The sequence below is a fragment of the Aythya marila genome (assembly GCF_965140915.1).
Source record: "Aythya marila genome assembly, chromosome: 10".
Classification (NCBI taxonomy): Eukaryota; Metazoa; Chordata; class Aves; order Anseriformes; family Anatidae; genus Aythya; species Aythya marila.
The window spans coordinates 7,760,900-7,778,553 of NC_139051.1; the positions used below are offsets into that span (position 1 = coordinate 7,760,900).

Below are 17,654 nucleotides of genomic sequence, written 5' to 3' on the forward strand. Positions count from 1 at the left end.
GATCACTGCTTGTCCAAGTCGTACACATGGTTGAAGCAGTTTGAAATACAGCAGATATATTCTGCAAGATTTAGCACCTTTGGGATTATAAGGAAATCTCAGGGATCATCAGTAAAACTCTTTTCTCCACCGTGCACTTCCCTTAGGCCAGATTTCGGATGTTAGCAGGCAGAAGAGCTCTGATCATCAATTTATCCCAGTTATTCCTCCACAAAGTTTCAGAGCAAACCAGTACTTCTAAATCTACGCTTGGACCATCAAACTGGAAATTATTTTAAAACAAAAGCTGGAGTGAGATCCTAGCCTCAGAGAAGTTAAAATGTCCACTGCCTTTAGAAGGAAAATGATCTCCCTGTCACACTGTCATGTATTTATTAACTATTGTGTAATAACGTAACTTTAACCCACCTGCTTTTCCAGTCACATAGACACAGTGTGAGAGGAGAGTGTTTTTCCTGTTTGATTAAACGTGCTCACTGCTGGTGCTTACTTACATGCTAGGATGTTGATGTATCTGTTCTTGTGCTTGTTGTCGGGGTGGTTGGAGTGCTCTGCAGTGATGTTCATGTCGGCTGTACAGCGTTGCACTTCCTAGGCATAAAAATTATTCAGATGCAAAATGCGTCAGCCCCAAAAATGAAGCTCTATCTCCTTTTGCAACAGCTCATAGAAACCGCGTTCAAAATATCGATATCTTAATTACTGGATTAAACACACAGTCATTCAGCATTTTCCTGTAGGACGTGGTCTGCTTAAACCAAGGAGGTGTTAGCCTGGCTTATGCTCCTCTTTGCAGACCTGGTGACAGATGCAGTCTGGGCACCCCAAGGGTGACTGTCCCATCTGACCAGCAGTCCATCCATCTTCGGGACTGCATCTCCTGTGGCACCCCACTGTCTCCCCCCTTGGGAAAGGAAGAAGAGTCCCTTCAAAGGCAAGAGTGGCCACAATGCAGGGTAAGAAATGAAGCACAGAGAACATTTCAACGGCAGTCTTTTGACCGCAGGACAACTAATTTGCTTATAACCTCTCAAAACAGGGTTTCTGACATTTCAGCTTGGCACTGACCTTTTGTTAGTTCTCTGCAGAGAGATGCCTTTTATAAAATATAAATAAAATAGATCTTTGAAGATAACAGCTAGTGCTTTAAATACCACTTCTTGGACACTGATGAACAGCCAATGATACAGTGAAAGAGATAAAAGGTTGCAACCACGTATATATACCGGAGCGATGTCTATTCAGACATTCAGAAAGCAGGACAAGTCTGTCTCAAAGCTCGAGATGCAGGTGTCTGTCTAGACAGGTTAGATACCAAACTCCCATTGACTTTTCAGCTCTGAACCTACTCCTTACACCATCGGCCATCAGAATACAGGGCTATTGAAATGGGGCAGTGGAGGATCTCTTCTTAGCCCCTTGAGAAGCAGCTATTCTGCTTGGCCAGGCTGCCCTAAAGATTTGCACACATCAGAGATTGTCTTGCAAACTAAACACTACAATTCCTCAACTCATGTATGATACCACCTCCAGGACAGATTTTTTTGTCTATTTAATTAGTTGTCTTGAAAATGCTAAAACTCTTTTTTAACACTAGCATAAATATTTGTAGTTTTAAAACACATTTTTGAAAAATATATCAATGTTTGGAGCTCACAAAGTTGCAGAAGAAACTACAGTTATTTAAATCTTTTGTGAGCCCCAGAAATCACACCAAATAGAACCAATTTCCCCCAAGGATATATGGGGAAGTGCCAAATTGCTTTGTATTCCAGGCTTTAAAAATAACAGTACAGAACCTGCCTAAGAGGGAAAGTCATTAGGAGCTCACAGCTGCTACAAAGATCACAAGCTAAGTGACAGAGAAAAATTATCAAGAGAAATGCTATACAAACAGCAGATGTAACAGAGTTCAGCATTATGCAGACATTTCACAAAGGAGTTGCATTGCAATTTTGATATCTTCCCCAGCATTTACATTTTAAAAGTGCAAAGTGTACTAAAACCTTGAACATTTTATAGCTTTTATATCCCCATGACACTCCCAAATAAAAATTGCCTCTCTTTTTCTCTTCCCCCTCTCCACAGGGAGAAATACACTGCATTCAAGGAGGTGAGCTGAGCAAAGACAAAGAGGAATCGGGCAAAACTCACAGCTGATCCTAACAGAATAGTTCCGTTTCTATCACGGATGAAAAACCACATTAAAATGTGCACTTCCCTAATTCTGCTTGTCAGCTCCAGTAAACAAGGGACTTCTGATTATACACCGGGCAGGAACAGCTCAGCCCAAGTCATAAATGGAAAAGCAGCATTACTTATATGTTAGCTCAATTTAATGTATTTTTGTTTTACTTCTTTTTGCATTTAGAAATCGTGTAATAGCAGTGCTGTACTCTTTGAGTTCACTACTAAAAAATACCCTCCCACTTCTGAAAAGCCTTACGTCAGCCCCTACATCCCTGCATCACTACAAAATTCTTTTTACAAGTTATTAGCATTGAAACATTTATGCCAAATGCTGCAGAATTTAACGCAGATGAATCCAAAAAGGTTCTGTGGAGAATACTCTAAAAAGTTATAGAATGTAACAGGGAATTATATCCCTGCTAAGGAATTTTCTCTGACAGTTTAAATACTACACAGTAAATGTATCACTTTCTATTAAATTCTATAGGACTTTTCCATAAGGGAATTGTTGGTGAGGTTAATCACTTTAATTAACCTTTTTATGTTGATGCTGACTGTTTTCTCAACTGTACATGTTCCCAGCTGGCCAATATAAAGTTAATAGAAGAGGAAGATTAAGCTAAGATGGTGAAAAACACAGCAGTGGAAAAGACAGTCTTATGCTGTGAGAGCTGATCATCTGAAAATGGCTTTTCCTAGCACATAACATTCTAAGTGAATTTTAGTACTCTGGAAAACTGCTATAATGGTGGATTCCTGTTCCACAGGAGACTGTGAAAAGGCGATTGTTCAAGAAAAGCTTCTCCCTTGCCAATGCAGGTGTTTTTTTTTTTTTTTTTTTTTTTTTTTTTGTCTTTTTTTTAAAAATCAGTGTAGGACAATAAAAGGCCGTTTCAATTTCAGCCCCCTTTCCCCAGTCCAGGCCACACAAACAAAGCATTGGGATGCTGAGGCTGTCCTACAAGAAGGAGCCTGAGAATATCCTCCAGCTTCATGCTGGCCACTGACAACACTCGGCTGTGCTGCACGGACAGGTAAGATTGAGAGCAGAGGTTGGTTATCCATGGTTGGCCCTCCTGGGTTCACCTCTCCAAATTCTAAAAGCAAATGACTAAACCACAGGCTCACTGCATCAGACAGCATGACATAACTTAACATTCTTTTGTTATTAAAGTCAACAGGGTTGCCTTTCATCAAAGCACAAAATGCTTTAAGAAGGCAAGACTAGTTGCTGCCTGTTATCTATGCCTCAGCTCAGAACATTATTTGCCCTTTGGCAGAAGGGGATGGCCTAGTATTAACTAATATCACTCTGGAGGAAGTTCCAAAAAGTCACCATACTAATTATGCTATTTTACCACATTTTATATATATTACATATTTATTTTCTCAGCATTTTCTATTGGTTACGCAATTAACGCCCTGGGATTTCTAAGTCATACTGGCTATGAAGTCATTCATTTGCATTTAAAACACCCCCGTGATTATATTATTATTCCCACTTAAGTTTGCAGGCAGCCCACCAGGTCTGGTCTGATCCCAGGCTGCTCACTGCAGCCTAAACAAACTCCTCTGCAATTAACACATAACTGCTTCTGGCACCTTGGAGCAGTACAGCCAATGCCCCTACCACCACCTCCATTATTCACCCTCTCATATCAAACAAACTTTCAGGTCCAAAGTCCTTTCTTCGCCTTCCTTCATCCTGCTTAGCCTCTTCCCCTGATTTTAAGGGCGGCTGGCTAGCGCACCGCTGCTCCTCATGTTTAACTGCAGAACGCATTGCTGCCCAAAGATGAATGGATACAGGCTCTGATTCTGTCCTTTCAACTTATCATTGACAACCCAAGAAACCAAAGTACATGGTTTCAATTGACCGTTAGTTACTGTAAAAAGTGTTCTAGTCTATGCTATTATGGCTAATTTACCTTTTAATTATATTGTCCATGCTAATGCTAATTGGAATTTGATATACCCAGGTTTAACGACCCATTTTCATTGCCTTTCTGAAACAAGTTAAAGATTAGTTTCTTCTAAACTTCAAAGAATTTCCATTTAAGTGTAAAATCAAACCGCTTCAGCATCATGCTGGCAATATAAGGGTCTGAGCAAGAATTTTTGCTACAGTGACTGAGCAGGAACTCGCTCCTTTGATTTGGCCTTATGCAGTGCTGCTGTTGTTTCCTATTACTTTAGTAAAGAGATGTCCTAGCAGGGGCCGAACTGTAAAAGCCTATGAATAGCAATGAGGAGGAATCAGGAACAAAGGAAAGGATCCTAACCTAAAGGACTAAATAAGAAACGAGCCATGGCTATGTTTTGATATTATTGTGATATTTTTCAGCGTAAAAGCAGCTAGTTCATCCATCCCTAAGATCATTTTTGATCTATTATTTTAATCCCAAATTAGAGAATTCTCTGGTAGTGCTCTCGCTGTTTCTTTTATCACAGCAAACATGAAGATGGCACACCAATAGAGACAGCAAATAGCATTTGAAGATCTCCCACAGGAACAGTGTAGATTTTTGCAATAATTTAGCACTAGTAGAAACTCTCTGATGGCACTCAAGAGAGGGGTGAGCTGGGGACAGCCTAGGCAGAAGAGGAAAATAAATAAATCAAAAGGACTGAACCCAGGAATAACAGTGGAAGAATCATGAACAGACCATTAAAAATTCATGCAAGTGCGAGCAAGTCAGGACCACTGAGCTGGGCAGGCTGCTAAGCCGTATACCCAAGTGATGCCTGCAGATGTGGGAGAGCAGAGGATGGAGGAGCACTGTTTGCTCGCTGTATCCTGCCCTTCGTTATGGTCCGGTGTGAGTCTGGCTGAAACCTCACATTCCCTGTGTGAAGCTACGGCTGCTCTGAATACTCCTCTGAGGACTTCCAGGCAGAAACTTTGTGTATGCTGCTGGGCTGCAATTAACAGACAGCCTGGAGGTGTTTCAGAGACGTGCAGATGTGGCACTAAGGGACATGGCTTGGTGATGTGACTCAGTAGGTCAGGTTGACTGCTGGACTCGATGATCTGAAAGTCTTTTCCAACCTGAATAGTTCTATGATATCTGGACTTCTTTTAGAGTTTCTTTTCTACTTTTTCTCTTAATTCATGCCAGTTTCTTAGGGTGGGTCGGGCAGTGAGACAGAGGCTCCAGGAAGACCTCTCCTGCAGTAGTCCTTCGTCTTCCAGCTTCACAGTGCTGCTTCCCTTTGCTTTCACTACAGCAATGCACAGCCTGAGAATACCTCTAATTATGGCAGTTTTGGGCCAGGGTTATAAAACATTTCCCAGTGCAGCAATGTCTGCTAGCAACACGCTTTTGAAACAGCATCCTTCTACTGCCAAATTCCTTGGTGTAGACGCAGTTCTGAGTCTGGTGTAAGCTATGTCTAATCTGTAAAAGATGCCAGTGTAACTACACAGTGCTTTTAGTGCCTTGAGAAATGTGCAAAGCGCAGCATTATCTCAGTCTTCAATGCCACCCTTCACTAGAGAATACCGGTCTGAGGTCACTGCTTAAAGACAGCTAGTGACCCCTGCCCCAGACAGCAGCAACCGTGAGAACAGCGTTAGCAAATCCCTGCCCCTTCGCTGAAGATATGGATTTATGTTATTTTCTTACATTTCAGGACATTTAGAAGAAGGTGCCACTGGAGTATAAAGATATTTTCAATTTATGTGATGAGGGAGCTAGACAGCCTGCCTCTGAGTTCAGCGAGCCTGTTCAGACTCCAAATTGGCAATGATTCATTACCCTCACATAGGCACTGGCAGGAGAGAGGTCTGCGGAGATTGCATTCACCCACCCTAATCGCTCCCACAGCAGCACTGACCAACTCACTCCAGAATTAGGGAGGAGGTAAATAAAATTGTCTGATCTCAGAAATCCAACTAGGGCGTCGTACTATAAAAATGCATAGTTAGCTTTGGGGACGGAGGGTCATTTCTTGGCTTAATGTTCCTTTCTTAGAGCAAAAGGACATGACGACTCCAAGAAAACTTACTGTGTTATTCCAACAACAGGCCAGGGAGAGGGAGTGAAAAGCTTCGCCGTGGGAGGTGGCACTTCACACCCTTCTTCGATACAAGAATTTGGAGGGCACATGCCCTGTATAATCAGGCTGAGTATCAGGGGAATAGAAGATGTGACATCAGTTTTTAACAAGAGAATCAGAAGGGATTTCAGGCACTACAGCCCACTACGTCTGACTTGTCTACAGGGCAAAGTGCTAGACGCTATAATAAATAGCAGAGTCGGTGAGTGCCTCGAATGCGTTGCGGAGAGGTCCCTGAGGAAGCCCATAGGTAAGGACAGTCTAGAAGAGAACTGCATATTTAGTTTTCCAAAATGGTTTTGAAAAAGTTTCTGAGAAAACATTACTTAAAAAACTGATCTTTCATGAAGCAGAAGGAAAATTGCCCCTGTATGCTAAGAGGCATTCACCACCCAGGAATTGTCAGTGTTCACGTTTCTCCAGTGGGACCTTACAGGGACCTAATCTATTCATAAATGGACTGCAAAGCAGACAAAGAGTGTTTATGATGAAAAATTATTCAAGATAATTAGAAAAAAAGAAGCTGTTTGTTAAGGGAAGCAGAATGATCTCACAATACTGAGTGGCTGAATGACAAAATGGCAAATGAAATTCAATGTTGATAAATGCAAAGTGATGTACTTGGGAAAAACAGCCCTAACTATACACACACCCTGACAGGTTCCCAATTTGCTATCGCTATTCAGTGACGAGACCTTGGGGTCAGAGCTGATAGTTTTCTGGAGGTGTCAGCTCAGTGCTCAAAGGTTGTTAAATAACAAATAGTATATTAGGAAGGATGAAAGTAATAGAAAACCAAACAGAAAACATCACTGTGCTCCTGCAGAACTCTGCAGTAAACCCACTCATTACATACAGTGCACAGCTTTGGCCTTCCCACCTTGAAAAGGATATGGTAAGGAAAGAAAAAGGTAGAGAGAACACGCCGTCATAAATCTAGAATGGCTTCCTCAAAAAAACAGATTGAATTCTTCAGATCTGAAAAAGGATGATTGAGGGAAGTACACAGAATTATGTGAGGCATTTAAGTGAACAGGTTTTTGTAATGCAAAAACTAGGAGGTGCCAAGAGAAGTTATTAGGCCTGAGTTAAAACCAAAGGAAGTCTGTTCTTGTGGAACAAATTGTAGAATTCATTGCTATGGGATGCTTTGGGCACCAGACATCTAAAAGGGTTCAAGAGGTAATTAGAAATTTGTGGAAGAAAGGTCTATCAAAGACTATTAAATATAACGATGCCAAGAAAATCTCTGGCTAGACAGTGAGTAGATGTAATCTCTGGCTCAGGAAGCCTCTCAATCTCTGCTCAGTCTTGTCCCAGAGCACACAACAAAAAAGGCACCAAACTCTGCCCCAGTGCTGCCCTGTAAAAGTGTAGTACCTCACCCTGTATGCCATGGGTGCTGGAGCTGCCTGAGAGCAAGCCCCAAAACCTCCTCGAGCTTTTCTCAGTTTTAGGTCGAACAAATTCCAAGCTGAAATACAAAGAGTTACATAAGAAACCAGCACCGACAGCACACGAGTGTGGACTTCAGTTCAAAAAGCTACTCGTTGCAGAGTATTAAATCAGGCCGTATATTTCTAGTTTATATCAAAAAATTGAAAATTCATGGGACTCAAAGGAAATCTTAACAATTCTGTATACACAAGAAAGCTCAGCTATCACCAGACAATAAAGCTGGCTACTTGCACTGTGATTACCCCCAGGGAATAAGGAATTGTTGTGGATGTACTTTCCATCAAAAGATTTGTGAGTTCAAAGTCCTTTTTAACTCTCCACATAAACCGCTTCCTAAGCACATTCACAAAATATTTAGCTGTAATTACACTCATTTTAAGAGGAGGAAGGGGGGAGTATTCATACAATTTACTTCCACGGGAATCTTCTTCATGTAAAAAACAACTCAATTCAACCCACACACGCTGCCAAAAACACAGGAAGAGACACCAAAAAATAGCAACAAACAGCTGGAGAGTGTTTACCTTCTACATAGGGCAGGTTATGTTTATGCCTAGGTCAGTCTTTCCTTTCTTAGGTTCCACCATAAAACCTCTTGCCACAGAAACTTCTGAGGATATTTTTGATGCTTATCTCATTTAAATAATCCCATGTGCTGGATAACTTTGGGAGGATTTATTTATTCTGTAGGACTGATTTTTTTTATTTTTTTTTTTTCCCTCAGCATCTCCTTAACACTCTTCTCTCTTCCTTTTGGATGTAAAAAGCAGATTTTTGTAAAAAGGGCTTTCAGCAGAACCTGACACCCCTTTTCAGAAGTTCCCTAGGCATGGGGGTTGGAGGTACATCACTAATACTGTGCACGTGTACTGTGTGTGCACACTGCCCAATCCCTCAGCAGTACATCTGTGATCTAGATCAGGTATCACTTTACCTACAGGATCTGTGAAAAATTCTGGGTTCACTCTTCCACCCCATCACTGTGAACCATAAGGGAGAAAATCAGGAAAATCAGGCCCACGAGGTGTCAGCAGGGCAGAACGTAAGCACCAAAAGCGAGATGGATGGTTTATGCCAGACAGCAGTCGTCTCGTTCCTATTCCCTCTCCTTACTCTAGGAGAAGGTTTCTTTTAGTCTTTAGGAACTGGAGACCTCAGCTACAGAGAAAGACATCTGAAGTAGCTATACAGACTTCAAAGGAGAGGCTCCAAATTTTGAGCAAGTGGGGAGAACAGAATTTGGTGTGTGCAGTGTAGTCGGAGGAGTCTAACTCCCTTCTGAGGGGACCCTGCAGTCCCCAGCACAGGACTAATTGCCTAAAACCATCTCTCCTGACTGGCTGCCACGGCGTGGCACTCGCAGCAGGGAGCTCCAGGAGGAAAGGAAAAATAGGGCTATTAGAGCAGTGTTTTCCTTTGCTAAAACATGGGCGGAAGGTGTCCAACATTTGTTAATAGCAGTGATTTTGTGACAGCTGAAGCAAAGCCAGCTTAAAGCCAGACCAAGTTTACAGATGTGTTGCTGATTATTTTGAATAATTAAATGGTGTAAAACCCAGCTGTGATGAATAGCACTGGGGTCGCAATTCATAAATAATTGAGAAGAGTGAGTCGCATTTGATCATCCTGATCAAATTCTGCTCTCTGGAGAATAAATGTTTGTCCTGAATACCATCAACATTGTTAAATGCCTCAATATTCCTGCTCAGCCATCCAGCCAGCAGTCAATTGAACTAAATCACTTTAACACCTTACACATTTGCCTTCCTCATGAATACAAAACGTTTCTAACTTGCACAACGCTTTTGGGGCATCAGACAAAGCAGCCTCTCTTTATAGACAGTAACCAAACAGCAACAATAAATGTTTTAAATGATCCCATTAAAAACAATTCCTGCATACAGTCCTGTCTTAACTGCAGTAAGTAAAGAAGCTGTAGATATTAGACCACCTATTTTGTTCCAATGCTCTGTTTGTAAGCAGAGCTACCCGTGTGATTCACATGCATCGCACAAACACACCTCTTCTGCTGATAGGGAAGCCAGCACCACAGCTCCATTGCAATTTCCTGGGGCTCCTCCTGCTTCTAAACACTTCTAAAAGTTCAGCTGTGACTGTGATTAGACTGAAAGCAATGCCTAAAAACTACCCAGAGAATACTGACTAATACTTACTGGGTCCGATTGCGGTCCATCTGCATACTATGGGATGTTTACTGTGTTTGAGCAGCATGGGTAACCCAGTTATGGCAAACTGCTTTAATTTCATTGGAATTACCTCAAATTTACAGCATATTTCTAAGTCAGAACCTGTCCTAAGCAGCTAACAAGATGTAGCATTAAGTAAATACTACCGAACAAGTCTTGAAGCCTTTCTCTTTGGTTTTACTGGAGCAAAATAACCAATCACTTCAACAGCAATCTTTCCTGGCTGAACAGACGATCAACAAGGACTCCAAGGAACTGACATGGTGCAAATGAGAGGTACAGCCATAGTTTGGGGTTTTTATACAAGACCAAACTCTATTACTCACAGTGAGCACTATTTTTCTCTTTTTGGGCAACGGGTGACTTCTAAGTGTGATGGAGAAAAGCAAATACCGGGCCAACAAGACTAAAGTAAGCTGCAGATAGGAAGAGAAACATGGAATTAAAAACGCCTGCTTGTGCCTTCATGTTGCAGGCAGCTTTTTCTATTTAATAAAAACACAGTAAGGTCTCCCTTAAAGGCACTAATTCCAGTAGAAGGCTGCCTCAGACTCTTGCTCTGTGGCTTGAAACCATCTGTAAACATCCAGTCCCAGTTTACTCATAACTGGTGGCAAATTGGTATTTCCCTATTTCTTCTTATGCATTAGAGCATTGCCTTTACCTGACATGACAACATTGCACAGATGTCACACAGCCCCTTACTATTAATATGCAATTAACTTTAGGAAAATGCCATTTTATTAGTGGATCATTAAATCATACCTCAAAGTCTTCTGAGAACCCATGCTGGTTATTAGAGTAGAGCTCACTGATGTGTTTAACAAACTGCTTGACTGGAATTGCTTCCATATCATCTGTAGAAAGAAAGAGATATTCAGAGTTGCTATTTGTCTTACAAGTAAAACTTCAACATTTACTTTCTCAACTGCAAACTTAGTAAAGAAAGCATTCACTCCATATCATGTAGATTTGAGTTCCCAGGACCATAGTTAGTTCAATATGCAGTAATAAGAAATCTTGATGAATCTGGCCAATTTTGAGGCAAATTCTTCATATTATACTTGTAATTCTAACCACTGCAAATATGAATATTGAGAGTGTATTCCCTGTGATGCTTATTTGCAAAGTCCAATTGAAGTTCAAGCATCTTTTTGTTCTTTTATGCACTTTGAAGATAGCTGTGAAGGGGATGAAGATGCCAAAGAACAGAATAGACCCCAAATAGGAAGGTACAGTACACAATTGCAACCAGTAAGTTTTTATCAGATTGAGCAGAAACACAAGCTTTTCTCCTGCAATGGAAAAGTTATTAACTTTTCCCTTTTACACAAAAATATAGTATAGAAAAGAATGTAGCATGATGCCGTTTCTGAGCAAAAAAAACAGGCAACCCAAGAGCCACGGTAATTTGAGCTTCCTCTCATGTCAGATGTATTCTGCTGGACCTTCCATTTATGCTCAGCATAGTGCAATTGCTACCCAATATACCAATAAATCACCCACAAACATTTTCTTAGAAGTAAGAAATCAAATGCTGGAACAGAACTAAAGACAAGCAAGACTATTTCTAGCACCTTCACCTCTGAGCAGATGCTAATAAAACTGGGGTGTAGGATGGTTGCCTTATTTTTCTCTCTTTCCCTCTCTCAGGAAAGGCCTAGATGTTGTTACAACCACCACTGCAGTTGGTAGAAACACTGCGCTTGCCAAGATTCATTAGTTAATATTTTCAGTCTGGCATTTGGAAAATGTAAATTGCTATACAACTGTGATTACTTTCAGCATGTGAAATAATCTATTGCCTGATGGCTACTATTGTCTGATTGCATGATTTTATGGCAATACTCCGGTATTTAAGTATCCCATTTAATATTCTTCTGAAGATCGCATCCAGTTTATGTTTACTCCCAGTAATTCAGTGGTGTATTTTTGCTCCCATTTAACAGCCATATGGTTTGGTGCTACAGCTGCATTATAATCTGGATTCCTTTCCTTTTAAACATCTACATTATGATAGAAAAAATCCAAATATTTCTACAGATACTTAGCAAAATTTAACGATAAATAAATAGATGTGACATTTACTGTATTCAGAGTGAAAGATCTTTGGCAGCTAAAACCCCTAAGCTGTCACATATGCTTTTCTTAGCGAAGGGTATGAAGATCTGTATGTGTAAATGAGGTTCTTCTTTGGCAAGAATTTTATAGATCCAGCCCTGACAATCTGATTGCTCTCCAGCTGATGGCAGTTCATATTGACCATGTCATTACTTCTCTACTCTTATTTTATCAGGTAGCGCTCTAGGGTGGTTTTTGCATCTATTGACATTTTCAGATTTCAATCAGCTCTCTTCTATTTTATTTACAAGAGCCAATTGTTAAAGATATGTTTGCAATCTGATCACCTCCCCGTATAGTAATACTACTTTAATTAACCACATGCTCATTTACTGAATAATAAAGAATTCAAAACATTTGACAAGTGTATGCTCATCTTAGCAAAAAGCTGCAGCATGTAGAAATGCTGGCACTTTACAATATTTAAGTGCTAACATTTATTCTGCGTAATATTGAGAATATCACCATCTCATAACAACATTTGTATTAATATTTTTGCTGCCAAGACACTTGAGTGGAATGATCTATAGGAACAGCAGTCAATAGCAAGAGCCTGTAAAACAATCTTTCATCTCCGGAAAAGTAACCCACACATCCTTAATTTCTTTGAAAATAACTTGGGCTATGATAGCAATTTCACAAACTGTCACAAGAAGAGTTCCATATGTATTATTTGGTTTTTTTTTTTTTTTTCCTTGAGTAGTTTAGCTCAGCTGCGACCAACCAAGATCAAGGATTCACTGTAGCACACCAGAGTGTCCAATTTAATTTTGCAGAAGGCAGAATTTAATTTTAATTGTGATCTGTGAGCCAAAAAATACATTAGAGATAACGTGCTCTCCAGTCCGTTGAATTCCCACCAATTTCAAGGATGGGTCTGCACCAGAGATCCATGGCAAAATATGGTTAGTTTTCTTTTATCATCATCACTGCATGGTGGCAGTATCTCTCCACCTTTAGAGCCACTGTTAATTCACTGCTCTGTTCTTCACTATCCTTTATTTTTCTCCTCCCTTTTTTCTCTTCTGCATTTTCTCTTGTACAGCCCCTTCTGATTCTCTCCAGAAGGCATCATCCAATATGGTTTCTTACCCCATTTGATAATGTGGGCAACAATTAAACAGGAAATAAATAGTAAATACTGTTGACATACAAGCTCACTGGGAGAAAGGGATCTTAGGCAGCTGAAGGTGCCCATTAACCCAGGAAAACCATGTTGGAACAAAGGTAATTGTTTGAAGATTAACATCAGAAACACAAACATTAGTAACTTAATAGACACTTATGATTTCCAGCTTCTAAACTGCTGGGATAACGTGGTCCTACTGACCATGCAAGATCTGGCAGACACTGCACAGCACCTAGGAGGAGGCCACCCCTGCAGTGATGCTTGCAGTCTGTATTTTTTGATTCATGCCCCCTAGCACCAAACCCTTAGCTAGGAGCAGACATTACCCCAGGTGGGGTATACATGCATATTTAGCCTTGGGCAGCTGTCAGACCTCTGGCAAAATATGTAGCAATGTACTCAGTGCTCTTGAATGGTATCTGCTCTGATGTTACCTGAAGATAGCCGAGACCTTCTCTAAGAAAACCAACAGATGTAGCTAGATGCACATAGTATGCTTTTCCTTGCACTGTCTTCAGTCCAAAGGCTTTGATTAAGCCTTCTTTCCATCTTGAAGACAAATAGACTTCAATGACTATAATTCTTTTAGTCGATTGAAGAGATTAATGGAATCCTATAATGGCTAATTAAGAGCTCTAATAGTTGTTCTGTGCATATTCCCTTTTGCACCATATACTTTTTCCCATCCAGAAACCAGAGTGACGTTTGATGTTGTCAGTGGGATGCTTACATTTTGCAAGACCCACACATTCTTCAAAGAGAGTAGGGAAATGTTTTAATAACATACCTTCACCTCCAACACCAAAGATATAATTACAATTCTGTCTAGCTTGGGTTTAGCCATCTGTTTTATCAGTGTAAATAAAGTGATTCTGGATTTACACCATTATAAAATATAAGCTGAATCTGGCACCATACTAACATATTAATCCTTTGTGTTATACAGAGAAAGAAATAATCTTAGATGGAAAGAGGCAGAAGTCTCCACGACTTAAATAATAATACATATTTGTATTTATTATTATAACCAACATCATTTATAATAATAATATTTATAAGCAGATACCACTGAAGCTGATAGGTGAGGGTGTGTTTCATTACAATGCCAGACAGTTAACTTTTGTGGTGTTCCCATCTTCACTTGCTGGGCCAAGACAAGTATCTCAGAGGAGTATCACAAACAAAACTGAAGGAAGCCTAACAGAGCTCACTTTCTGCCACAAAAGAAGAATGCCAAGAAGAAAGACGTGCTTAAAAAAGGGTAGAAGAGGAAAACCTTTACTTGCACATACACAATACATTCTCTTAGAAAACAACCACCTTCAAAAGAAGCCCAAAGTATACAGAAGTAATAAAGTTAGTACAGGGTTACATTTAAAATTTGGACAATTAGTAATCCTGCCAGGATGGATTTTCCTCCACCTCCCACTTTAAGCTGCCTTTGCAAAGTTAAAGCAATAGAGGCCAACTGCAAAAGAAAAACGGGATATCGTATCAGAGATGGCATTTCCACATAATAAGATTGGGGACTCATTTTGATTCATTTGCAGCCTGAGAGCTCACTGGATGGTTTAGTGGTATTGGATTGGAATAGATGGGCTCGGGTCATGAATTAATCCAGAAGGTCAAAAGCAAAATACTTCTTCATATTACCTTTGTCTAGTTTGGAGTTTTGGCATTTTTGAAGACCAGCCATTTGATGCACATGAAGAAGTCTTGGTAAGAAGATTCTCCAATGTCTTTCCTTGTGTGTGTAAATGCTTTCAGTTTTTCAACTATCATCTTACTCACTCTACTAAATCCAATACATTCCCTGTATCTTATGCCTTACTTTAAATGTGAAGACTTACTCCGATTCTTAGTCACTGCACTTTAGCCTCTCATCTGTAAGGCCACCTGGATTCATGTGCCATAGCTGCCATGTGGCTTGGCCCATCTGCTCCAACAGCAGCCACATACTGCACCACTCAGCAGACCTGTGCCACCCCTCGCATCTCAGAAGCACCCCCATCAATTCTCAGTGTGCTAGCCACAGATCACTCCAGCCAAAGGACAAAAGGATTGACCCATTCCCTTCTCCCTACCTACGGGGCTGAGCAGTGAACTGAAACAGCCTGCTAAGCTGTCTGATGAATATAAGAGAGGATTAATGGATTTGTGGGGAGGGGAAGAAGGATTAGTTGTCAGTGGGGTAAATGGGTTGATCTTACTCAATGCCATGGGGAATAAGTGACTATTCCCAGAAAGGGAAACTGCTCTTTCTGAAGACAGCGCAAACCAAAACAGGCTCATGACAGTCATGAAACCAGTGATGTGACTATGGACATTAATCCTGGAGCATCCACCTCTCAACGATGTATCCTCACGCTTCTCATCTCCTGCAAAATAGTTTTGGAAAAATCCTGCATGCAGTTGAAAAACCTGGCACTAATATTTAGGACGAATATTACTTAAAACTGAGTCCAACAGCTATGCCATAAGTTACAATACATACCAGGTGAGCAAAGGCTGCAGAGCTCCAGCAAGAGCCTGCCCGTACATGCAGCACTGCAGCAGAAGTGCATGTGCAGTGCGATTCCAGAGGGTTCATTTACACAGCCAGCAATGGGGCTCTCACAGCCCAGACTTAAATAGGATCCATGCAGCTGTACAACACAGGATGAGTGCACACAGCACTTAGTGGGGACGTAAAGCCCCAGATGTCTGTATCCGCTCTGTCTCTAGAACAGCAGTTAATCACAAAGAATATTGCAAGGATTAATAGCACACCCTTGGGTGAAATTCTGCCCCAGCAGAGGTTATTGAAAAACTCATGTCAAATTCATTACGGTCTAGAGAGAAGCTTAGACAAAAACCTCTAAGCCTACAGACTATGAGCATACTCTGAAGTATACACACTACAGGGGCCAACAACTTCACATGCAGCTCAGATTTTGGCATTGATTGAAATAGAAATGTTTGAGCAGGCAACCCACATCCAGATCCTGCCCCAACTCATGCCAGGACTTGACTCCACAAGAAATTCCACGTGTAAAAATGGGCAGTGCTCTTCTTTCTTCAAAGGCTTTTAGATTTAATGCATTTGAATTATACACATTTATATAGGCAAAGCCTTTAATTCTGCAGTATACTGGCTTCCCTTGCTTAGCTATTTAAAATAAGGATGCAACTGAAGCCATTGTATTTAATTTGGAATAATTAATTTTTCTGACTGATCATATTGCTCGCTGTATAAAAAAGTTAGAAACATAAGGATAGTTTTATTTGTATAACACGAGTATCAATTAATTTGTGATAAAACAAAAGCCGTTACAAACTCCTTAATATTGAGAAGGAATTTGTTTTCTATGGAGATCATTTCTGCATAAATACTAAAAAGGCAACATTGTAGGTTTCATTCTAGGAGCTCCAACTACATGCTGAAAGTCCATTATAGCTGGCATCCTCCTGCATACGCTGACCTCAGTGAAATTATAAATTAGAAGAAATGAAGATAAATAATAAATGACTGAGAGTTGATTACTGGGGATACCATTCCTCATTAATTATCACATCTTTGTAATTATGTGTTTATCAAATCCTGTTTTTAATAAAAATGTTTCTCAGTGTGAAAAGGCGTGTAAAACTGTGAATACATTTGAGAGTCCTGCATAGGTTGAAACGCTGAAAGAAAAAAAAAAAAAAAAAAAAACAGAATCCTTTTCTTCAAGATAATTACTATCTATTTGTTATAATCAAGTCAAATGAATACAAGGACGAGTTTCTGATAAAGGAGAGACACACGAAAAACCAGAATATGAAAAATCACCTGTGTAATACTGTAGCTACATTCATCTCTCTTGCTTCAAGATTTAATCTACTACAATGCTATTAGCCATGTGTCAGTCAGGAATATAAAGATCTTAATGATAAAATTTTATATGTGTCAAAATAAGAGCTCAGTTTAAATCTGCTTGTACAAATCTTAGATTAGGTTATCATTAATTATAAATGTAATAGCAATATACTTCTTCCCTTTAAGCAAAAATATAATTTCCAGTGAAGAGAATGAAATAATACGAATTTTCCCGTAGCACAGACATTAAACATGATCTTATTTGGTATTGTCTGCTAAGGAGGATGACTTTAATGTCACACATTTCCATCTTCTGGTCCAGTTGTGCCATTCATTACACACACACCTTACACTTAAGGATTAGGCACATGGAGGTGCAACTCTGGAGCAATCTGCAGTCCAGTGCAAAAGCTTTCTGAAAAGAAAGAATCTGCCCACATTCTAAATGGCCACCATGAAAACATTTTTGGATGACCGAGTCCACTCCTGAAGCCTCCATTACAATATCATAATTAGATACCAACCCTAAATTCTTTGGTGTGCTGCAGGAACAGGGATGGTCAAAGAGAAAAAGGAAGGTGGATGTTCCCTAAAATACTTTGATATTTTCTTGGCTTCAGAGGATGGCTGCGTTTGCAATATTGCGTTCGTGAAT

General features: G+C 40.2%; 1 protein-coding gene across 1 annotated transcript in view; it reads right to left on the minus strand.

Moving 5' to 3' along the window:
* PTPRG (protein tyrosine phosphatase receptor type G) overlaps positions 1-17,654 on the minus strand; it is a 397,823-nt gene that overhangs the window by 16,587 nt on the left and 363,582 nt on the right. The window contains exons 15-16 of the mRNA XM_082767913.1: positions 10,680-10,771; positions 495-591 (exon numbers count right to left, since the gene is read on the minus strand). Coding sequence (XP_082624039.1) covers positions 495-591; positions 10,680-10,771 — 189 coding nt within the window. The remainder of the gene's footprint in view (positions 1-494; positions 592-10,679; positions 10,772-17,654) is intronic.